The sequence below is a fragment of the Ctenocephalides felis genome, unplaced genomic scaffold (assembly GCF_003426905.1).
Source record: "Ctenocephalides felis isolate EL2017-DRISC unplaced genomic scaffold, ASM342690v1 CF-g0.4_SCAFFOLD_01604, whole genome shotgun sequence".
NCBI lineage: Eukaryota > Metazoa > Arthropoda > Insecta > Siphonaptera > Pulicidae > Ctenocephalides > Ctenocephalides felis.
The window spans coordinates 7,088,008-7,098,821 of record NW_020537758.1 but is presented as its reverse complement, the minus strand read 5'-3'; the positions used below and the strand labels follow the sequence as shown (position 1 = coordinate 7,098,821).

Sequence of the window (10,814 nt, the reverse complement as noted above, 5' to 3'; positions counted from 1 at the left end):
CAGTAGTTTAGAAGTACATTCAGGACAATCATCGTGACATAAACTTTATACATACTGATATATATATATATATATATATATATATATATATATATATATAATTATACATATACATATATTTTTATTTTTATATATTTATATATTATAAACAAATCCCCTCTCAATCTTTCGCTAAAATTCATGGACATGTATTTTCTTCGCATTGCGTTCAAATAATCTTTAAAGTTCAAACGAACAACACGTTTTATAATAAAATATTTGTTTAAATAAATGAAATAACAATCAAATAGTATTTTTAATCGTTTAGTATAGTTTAAACGATTTTATAGTACGTTTCATCCAAAGTGCCAAAAATTTGGGAATAAACAATTTCGGATAAAATAAGGTATGAAAAATATTATATATAAATTATGTATATAAATTTATATATATATATATATATATATATATAAATTTGGTTTAGTTCCATAATTTTTTTCTATTTTTTCTGTAACTTTTCTGATGTAAAAAATAATCCCTTAAAAATAATACAAATTTAAGTACACGTTGAAAAGTTTTATAATTAAATATGAAATATACACATATATTTTCATGTTTTAATTATTTATGAGAAATTTAATATATTGATTAGAATTGATTTTGCTCAATACGAATTGTCCTAAAGAACTTGTATATAATTTTTCTATTTTCCAAAAAAATAAAAACAACAAGAAAAATAGATGTTTTATATTAATATAAAACAATTATATTTAATTATATTTTTATTCTTTTGTTATTGTAAATAATATAATAATTTGAAGTTCAAATTATAATATTTTGTATTCTTTATTTTTAATGAAGTTAGCGAAATTAATATTTTTATACCGATTCTAATTTAATTAAAAATATTATAATATTTAAAAATTTAGAATTCAAAAAATGTTATAAAACCTAAATATCTTATTGCAAATTTAAGTTATTTACAAAATTTATATCTAAATAAAAATTAAAATCAAATTAATATTTAAAATAATTACACTAAATATTAAACATTATTAAAATTTGATAAATTATTTTAAATAAAATTTTTGCATAAACATTAAAAATCTCAAATGTAATATTTTTGTTTAAAATTATTAAAACAATATTTAAAATTGCATAAACAAGAACAAAAAGCATTTTTGAAAAATATATTAGAACATATAAAATAAAAAATATTTTATATATTAGTAACAAAGATTTTTATTTAATATTTTAATCTTTTATACTAAATTTAACATTTTAATTTTAAAATTAGTATAATTTTTGCTAATACATATATATATTAAAATTTGATATCTAATTTGTCAAAATAAAATTAACATTTTAATTTGAATTTTGATCAATACAATTTGTCATATAATTTCATATAATTTTAATAGTGATACTTTGATTTTTTATCTAAATAAAACGTTATGTTCTAGGATGCTAATATTTGAGTATATTATACTTCTGTATGTCTATTATGACCACAAAGACTAAAATTGGTGATTTTATTTGTTTTTTATATGATATAAATAAAATTACGAGAAAAGACCGAGCACGTACATAATTTTATATATAATTTTGAAAGTGATACTTTGATTTTTTATCTAAATAAAAGTTTATGTTCTAGAATGCTAATATTTGAGTATTGTATACTTCAGTATGTCTATTATGACTACAAATACTAAAATGGATGATTTTACTAGTATTTTACATGTACTAAATAAAATTAAGGAAAAAAACCGAACTTGCCTAGCCGGTCTTCATATAACTTCAAAATTATATAGAGCTCCTCGAATAATTATAAATGAATATTTTAAATTTTTATTTAAATAAAACTCTTTGTAGTAGAATGTTCTGATTTGAGTATATTGTACTTCAGTATCAGTATTATGGGCATAAATATTAAAATTGATGATTTTAATTGTATTCTTCATGAGATAATTACAATTCGTTCTAAAAGGCTCGTGTTTGTTTTATTAATATGTAAAACAAGTTTGGAATAGTTTTATACAGGAAACAAAAAAATCATCTATTAATTTGGTTCCTCTATTTTACTCGTGAGATGTTCGGAATTTCCCACAAAAAATATTAGAATCAAATTGTTTGGGTAATTCCATAGGAACTTAATATTTCCTGAACACCTTCATAGACGAAAAAACTATTCGCACGTGCAATATTAGAATTTATAAAAACTATTGAATTTTTTTAGTAAATTTTGTACGTAGTTTAGTTAATTGATCAATTTTAAAAATTGCAAAAATTTGCATGAACAAAAATATTTTAAATAGTTCTTGCTTGAAATTTTATAAAAAAAACAGTGTTTTTTCTTAACAACTTATTAACGACTATATATTTTTTATATTTTTAATATTTAACGAAAACCCCAAAAATACATAAACCGAATATCACATTTTTATAATATATTTAATTTTTCCTAATTTTTTTATGCAGGAACAAAAATATCTTAAATAGTTCTTGCCTTGAACACTGCCAACAAAAATAGTGTTTTTCCCTAACAACTTCTGAAAGACTTCATAATTTTGATATTTTTAATATTTAACCCAAACTTCCAAAATACATAAAATATAACCAAATATTAAATTTTGATAATATATTATATTTTTCATAATTTTTTTCTGCAGGAGCAAAAATATTCCAAATAGAAATATCTCTTGGAACACTACCAACAAAAAACTCTTTTTTTTAACAACTTATTAGAGACTTCATACTTTTTATATTTTTAACATTTAACGAAAACCTCCAAAATACATAATTAATCCTCAAATATTATTTTTTTATGATATATTATATTTTTCATATTTTTTCTGCAGGTGCAAAAATATTCTAAAAAGTTTAGTTCTTGCTTGAAACACTAACAACAAAAATAGTGTTTTTCTCTAACAACTTATTAAAGTCTATATATTTTATATATTTTTAGTATTTAACCAAATCCTCAAAAATGCATAAACAATAACCAAATATTGAAATTTTATAATATATAATATTTTTTAAAAATATTTTCTGCAGGAACAAAAATATCCTAAATAGTTCTGGCTTGGAACACTATCAACAAAAATAGTGTTTTTCCCTAACAACTTGTTAAAGAATCTATAATTTTTATATTTTTAATATTTAACCAAAACTTCAAAAAAACATAAACAATAACCAAATATTAAATTTTTATAATAAATTATATTTTTAGCATTTTTTTTCTGCGGGAGCAAAAATACTCCAAATCGAAATATTTCTTGAAACACTACTAACGAAAACTGTGTTTTTTTCTTAACAACTTGTTAAAGACTCTATAATTTTTATGTCTTTAGTTATTAACAAAAACCATAAAAATATATAATTTATCCTCAAATATTAAATTTTTATAATATATTTAATTTTTTATAATTTTTTTCTGCAGGAGCAAAAATATTCCAAATATTCCTTGCTTAAAATACTACCAACAAAAATAGTGTTTTTCTCTAACAACTTATTAAGGACTTATTACTTTTTATATTTTTAATATGTAATCCAAACCCAAAAAATACATAATTGAATCTCAAATAGTAAATTTTTTTAATATATTATTTTTTTCCTAATTTTTTTCTGCAGTAGCAAAAATATTTTAAATAGTCCTTGCTTGAAACAACTACCAACAAATCCAGTGTTTTTTCTTAACAACTTCTCAAAGACTATATAATTTTCATAATTTTAATATTTACCTAAAACCCCAAAAATACATAATTAACCCTCAAAAACCAAATTTAATATTATATTTTATTTTGTAATTTTTATTTTCTGCGGGAACAAAAATATCCTAAATAATTCTGGCTTGGAACATTACCAACAAAAATAGTGTTTTTCCCTAACAACTTGTTAAAGAATCTATAATTTTTATATTTTTAATATTTAACCAAAACCTTCAGAATACACATTACGTAACCAAATATCACATTTTTATAATATATTATATTTTTCATATTTTTTTTTATGCAGGAACAAAAATATCCTAAATAGTTCTGGCTTGAAACACTACCAACAAAAATATAGTTTTACCCTAACAACTTAAAGATTACCCAATTTTTACAATTTTCATATTTAACCAAGACTTCAAAAATACCTAATTAATCCTCAAATACCAAATTTTTTCAATATATTATGTTTTATTAATTTTTTTCCCCAGGAACAAAAATGCCGGTGCAATTCTCTTCGGACGGATCTCCTTATATAGAATTATCTCCAAAGGCGGTAATTCGTTTGGAAAAAGATGAGTTGAATGAAAAAGAAAAATTAAAGGCCGAAAAGGAGTTGAGAGAAACTCCAGAAGTTGTTGAAGAAGGCCTTAAGGCCTTGAGACAACTTATAGAAGGTAATAATAAAAAAATATAAAAGAAAATTGGTGCAAATTTTAGTAATTTTACTGGTTTTTTGCTTCAGATGAACCGGATTTTTATTTTCCCGACGATGTGGATTATATGACAGAGTTTTTGAGGCCTTGCAAATATTATGCGGAAAGTGCAATGGATTTGGTAAGTCACGAATAATTCCAAAACTCTTAAACATCCAATTTTTATCCATGGAATTCGACCGGATTTTTGCAATTTTTTTACACAATATTTATCCTCAATAAATCCTCAATCTTTTTACTCAATATTTATATGCTTATTATTTTTTTATATATTTATTATCAAGATGAGGAGATACTACACATTCAAGATAAAACATCCAGCAATTTGTCAAAATGTTTTGCCGAGCAAAAATAGAATCGCTTTTGAACAAGGAGTCATCAGTTTTATGCCAAAAAGAGACAAATTTGGAAGAAGGATTCTCATAATTCAGGCTGGCAGTAAGTAAAAACCGTTCCAATTACTCCACAACAATTTACACATATCAAACAAACAACTATCTGACTATGTTCAGTAAAATCCCAGCCAAATCATCATTGTAGAAATAGATTTTTCTAACTTTTTGTCACCGGGTTTTTTATTTCAATTACTATTATTTTTTAGAAAAATGGATTCCCAAAGACTGTTCTTTGTGGGATATGTTCAAGGCCCTCCAAATGGCCTTGCTGGCTGCCATGGATGAACCAAAGACCCAAGTAAATGGTGTCAGTTGTATCATAGACCTTAAAGGCCTGTCTTTGACCCATGTTTACCAGTTTACGCCCAATTTTGCCAAATTGGCCTCCGGGTGGGTACAGGTGAGGAAAAAATTATATAAATATATAATTTTGTTCTAAACGACTTGATTTGTTATATACAGATTTATAAATAATTCTATTAGCTTTTTAATGATATATAAATATATATACACGTCTGAACAAATTATTTAAAAAAAATTATCAGATTATAAAAAAATGCTACCAGGCATATCTGTTTACATAAGGACTACAAACGCCTGAATTGAATTTAAAAGTTCAAAAAAATTTTTAAATATAATTTTGTTCTAAACGACTTAATTTGTTATATAAGGATTAATAGGTAATTTTATTAGTTTTTTACTTCTATATCATTTTATATACATGTTCGAACAGATTATTTAAGATAATTAATTATCAAAATATAGAAAAATGCACCAAGAATCCCTTGCAGATTTGTTTAAGAAAATAACGTCGAACGCTTGCATTGAGTTTGAACAATTTTTTAAATATAATTTTGTTTGAACGACTTGATTTGTTATATACAGATTTATAGATAATTTGATTAGCTTTTCATTGATATATCATTATCTATTTATGTCGAAACAAATTATTTATAAAATTTATCAAAATATAAAAAATGCACCCAGAATCATAGGCATATTAGTTAGAAAATGGCATCAAACGCTTGAATTAAATATGAAAGTTTAAATAACTTTTTAAAATAATTTTGTTCTAAATGACCTAAATTATTATATACAGATTTGAAGACAATTTTGTTACCTTTTCTTTGATATATTATTTTGTATACACGTTCAAATTATTTGAGAAAATTAACTAAATATAAAAAAGCAGCCACAACCCCTACTACATTTAATATGACGTCAAACGCCTGCATTTGAGCAATTTTGATCAATTTTCTAAATATATTTTTGTTTTAAACGACTTATTTGATTATATACAGATATATAGATAATTTTATTAGCTTTTCATTGATATATCATTTTATATATACACGCTTGAAAAAATATTTAAGAAAATGGTTGAAATATAAAAAAATGTAACCAGACCCCAAGCATCAATTTGAATTAATATCTTTCGACAAAGTGCATTTGATTGCAATATATATACAACGGCGTATAAAGTCATTTTATGTACCAAAAAAAATAATATAAATTTTTATTTATCACAAATTTATATCCTCATTCGATACAAACTCGAAATCTATTATTAATATTTACCTAACTTTTACAATTTACTCATGACATTAAAATCTTTCTTAACAATGCACCGACTAATAAGTCTTCCTAATGAACAATTTTAAGTTCCATGCTAATTTACATACTGAATTATTTGATTTATCTAATTTATTATTCAGTAGATGTCAAGTAGATTTTTTTAATAAGTGTTTATAGAAAGTAAAAATTCGATCAATTGGAACCATGACCGAAAAAACTGGTTTGTTGACATTGAAACCGACGCAGTTGTTCTTCGTGACAAAGATTGTAAATTAAATATAAACAATATAAAAAATATAGATGTATATATGTGTAAATATATGTATATATATATATATATATATATATATATTATTTAACAAACAGAACACGAATTGACGAACGTTGCACCAGACATATAAATGGACTGATTTAATTGTGTCAAGGTCGGATAAAATGCATAAATTTATATATATATATATATATATATATATATATATATAAATATATATATATATACGTGTATGTGTTTAATGTTTTAATTTAAAATTCTGCATAGAACAACTTTTATCATAATAAGTTTCAAGATAAACAAGAACTTGCCTCTTACTTTATATAATTGTACATATCTTGTTATAAATAATTCTGAAGATGAAAAAGTTTATTTCCGAATCATATAATGAACAGATAATTTTTGTTAACCCTGTATATAACAAAACAAAAAATTAGTTCTGTATTTATCTAATTATTTCAGTATTCATCTAATTATTTAATCTAATGAATTCAATGTAAATTAAAATTTTAATGAAAGTAACAAATGTTTCGAGGTCTCATTTTCAGTCAAAATAATATTTTATTATATAATTATATTAAGTAACTTTTTAGAAAAAAACGTTACAGAAATATTTAAAAATTTACAGAAGTAAAATAATATAAATTTTATACTAAAATAATTTTATATCACACTCAACATCGATTTCAATTTTGCTCATATGTGCTATAACTGTCGAATAGTGCATTTGTTTGTTATATTATATTATTTATAGCAAATAAACTATTTGTGTTAGCTAAACGAAGTATTTAATAATTTTATGCAAAATTGAATGCTCTATATTTTTGTCTAACATCAAAATGCCCTAAAGCAACTCGGTATACCAATAAATCGATACGAAACATGAAGGAAAAGATATTGTTTATATAAGTCATAACTTATAACAGTGCTTTTTTGCGTTATAATATTAATAACAAATAAATTATTTGCGATCTGCTAATAGTGTATTTGGAAAATTTATACAAAATTAAATTCTCTATAATTTTATCTAACATCAAAACGCCCTAAAGTAACTCGGTATACTCATAAATTGTCTCCAAAATTGACTAATATTTATAAATTAATTATAAAAAGTATATTTAGCAGACTTGTAAAAAATTAAATGATCTATAATTTTGTTTTATAAAACGTTACAAAACAAGATTATTTATGGTAGTTTGAAAAACATAATACATAAGATAAGTTTTTATAGTTTGATTAATTATTATCGGTTGCACCTTTATAAAAAATTGAATGTCACGGATAAATTAATAGAGCTAAATAAAAACCCATAAAATATTCAAAATCAGCATTAGATATCAATTTGAATGCGTTCTAAATAAAAATTTTAAAAAAATTATCAAGTATGTAAAAATATTTTTCATTTGAAAGCATTCTAATATTTTTGTTGAACGCTTTTGGAAAATATTAACAAATTATTTAATTATAAGTATTTATTCATATATTGCAGAAAAATTTATAAAATCTGTATATAACAATTTAAATAGAAGAAAATAGAAAGCTAAGAAAATTACCTATGAATTTGTATATAAAAGTCTAAATCGTTCAGAACAAATTTATTGTAAAGAAAATATTTAAATTGTTACTGATACCTACTGATTCTGTAGGTTTGCGGTTACATTTTTTTTATATTTCGATTTGCCGTCTTTTTCTGTTGTGAAAAATCAATTTAGAAAATGCCTTAAATTTTGAACTTCTCACTTTTACTTACATTTATTATTTTGTTAGTAATTTTATAAATATTTTATGTCTTTTTAGGATTGTGTTCCATTAAGATTGAAAGGACTTCATGTCATCAACCAGCCATATTTATTTAACATGTTATTTGCAATTTTCAAACCATTTTTGAGACAAAAACTGAGAAAAAGGGTAAGTAAAATTGATTTTTAAAATATAAACAAAATTTAAAATCTATCAACTAATATACACGCATTTAACTTTAATAATATCTTGATACATCTGTTCAAAGATTACAATAAAAACGTGAAAATTCTTGAATAAATTTTACAACTGAAATTTGTTTAATATGATATTTATGGAATAAAACTTTTGTCGATGTAACACGTTAAGAAAATATTTCTTTAATAATCCAGCAAACTTCAAAATCCACTCAAAATACTACAACTTCTAAAATAACTATTTAACTTATCTATATACTAATTTTAGTAAATAATTTAACATATACATTTTAAATAAATTATTTGAAAATGCAATTCAGAATTCACTCGTCTTTCTCATATATTCTCTCTGAGTGCAATGCTTCAGTAAAATATTTTTTTTAAAATCCATAAAATTTCAAAATTCACTAAAAATGCTGCCTAGCTATTTTAGAATAGCTACCTAACAAATCTGCATACTAATTTTAGTACATTAGTCAATCAGATAAATTAAAAAAAATATATTTTTATCTACGGTTTGGAATGCACTTGTCTTTATCATAAATTCTCTCAGGGTGCAATGCTTCACTAAAATATTTTTTTTTAAATGCAACAAAACTCAAAATTTAATAAAAATGCTGTCTAGCTATTCTAAGATAACTAATTACCAAATCTGCATGAAAAATTAAGTAAATAAATCAATATATCTATTAACTAATAACTTATTAACTAATTTATATACTGATATTAGTAAATATATCATTTTTTCTATTTTAGATAAATTATTTACCATTACAAATCGGAATCCACGTGTCTTTCAGATAAATTCTCTGAGAGAGCAATGTTTTAATAAAATATTTTTTTAAAAATCCAGCAAATCTCAAAATTCACCGAAAATACTAACTTGCTGTTCTTAAATTACTATTTAACAAATCTGTATACTAATTTTAATAAAAACAATTAATCAATCTATTTTAAATAAGTGATTTACCATCACGATACAAAATTCACTCGTCTTTCCCACATATTCCCTCAGAGTGCTACGCTTCAGTAAAATATTTTTTAAAAATCCAGCAAACCCCAAGTTTTACCTAAAACACCAACAACCCCTTCTAGAATAACTAATAACCAATCCCTTATACCAAATTTATTCAATTTTTAATTATTTATATTTTAAACAATTTTTTCCCTCCAAAGATCCATTTTCACGGTTCGGATTTCACCCAACTCTGTGAATGGTTGGGCGAAGAAAATCTTCGGGAGGACATGGGAGGCACTTTGGAGGCTCCTGAATGTGATGGAATAATGTTAGCTGATCTTTTGTGCCAATATGAAGACAAATTTAAACGTAAGTAACCAGAAAATTTAAAAAAAATTGGGTTTTTAGGTGCAAATTAGCAATAAATCACAAAATTATGGATATAAAACAAATGGTAAAAGTTACTTGTTGGAGGCTTAAAATATTAACAAATAGTTGACGTAAATTGTTAAAAATTGTAAAAGATATTCTTTGATGTTTCTAGTTTATTCCTGGATACTTTTTGTCTTAATTTTTTTCACAAAATTTAGAGAAATTAGTAAAATAGCTGACAACTACCAAATTGTTCACACATTTCGACGCCTAAAATAATTTTTAGTTTGTCTCAGTATAATTTTCTAACCACCAAATTATTTTTAATACTTTCAATTATTTTTAATTAATATTATTATATACCAATTATTATTATTTGCGTAAATTTTATACATTTAAATATTAATTAATGATTTGTTATATTTTTTCAGTTGCTGAAACTTTTGGTTATAAATCCAAGGAAAATTTATAAGTTTATTAAAAAATAATATATATTTATAAGTAAGTATTAACAAATAGTTAGAAATTAGTTAAGTAAAAATTAAAAATGATCTTAAACTATATATATATATATATATATATATATATTATTATTATATTTTTATTTTATTTTAGTTTAAATAAAATTTAATTTAGTATCTGTGATGTAAACAAAAATGACACAAAATTTTTAGATAAAAATTTGTGATTTTTAAAAAACGAATTTAGTAGAAATTATTAATTAATTTTAATTATTGTATATAAATTAGAATAAATTTAAATAATTACTCCAAGATAATTTTATTTCCAAATTTGTTCACTAAGAAAAATCTTGGGAAAATGAAAATCCTGTAATTTGTATTAATAAAATTAAATATGTAGTTTGGTTTTTATTGCTAAATTCTATATGTAAATTTTTTTT

General features: G+C 22.5%; 1 protein-coding gene across 1 annotated transcript; it reads left to right on the top strand.

Annotated features, from left to right (window-relative positions):
• The first annotated feature begins 340 nt into the window (after positions 1-340).
• Positions 341-10,385, top strand: LOC113373279 (alpha-tocopherol transfer protein-like). Its single transcript, XM_026613585.1, has 8 exons — positions 341-385; positions 4,181-4,366; positions 4,435-4,526; positions 4,690-4,843; positions 5,007-5,200; positions 8,444-8,554; positions 9,760-9,910; positions 10,345-10,385. The coding sequence occupies exons 2-8, from the start codon at positions 4,189-4,191 to the stop codon at positions 10,383-10,385; spliced, it is 921 nt and encodes a 306-aa protein (XP_026469370.1). The 5' UTR covers positions 341-385; positions 4,181-4,188.
• The last annotated feature ends 429 nt before the right edge of the window (positions 10,386-10,814 follow it).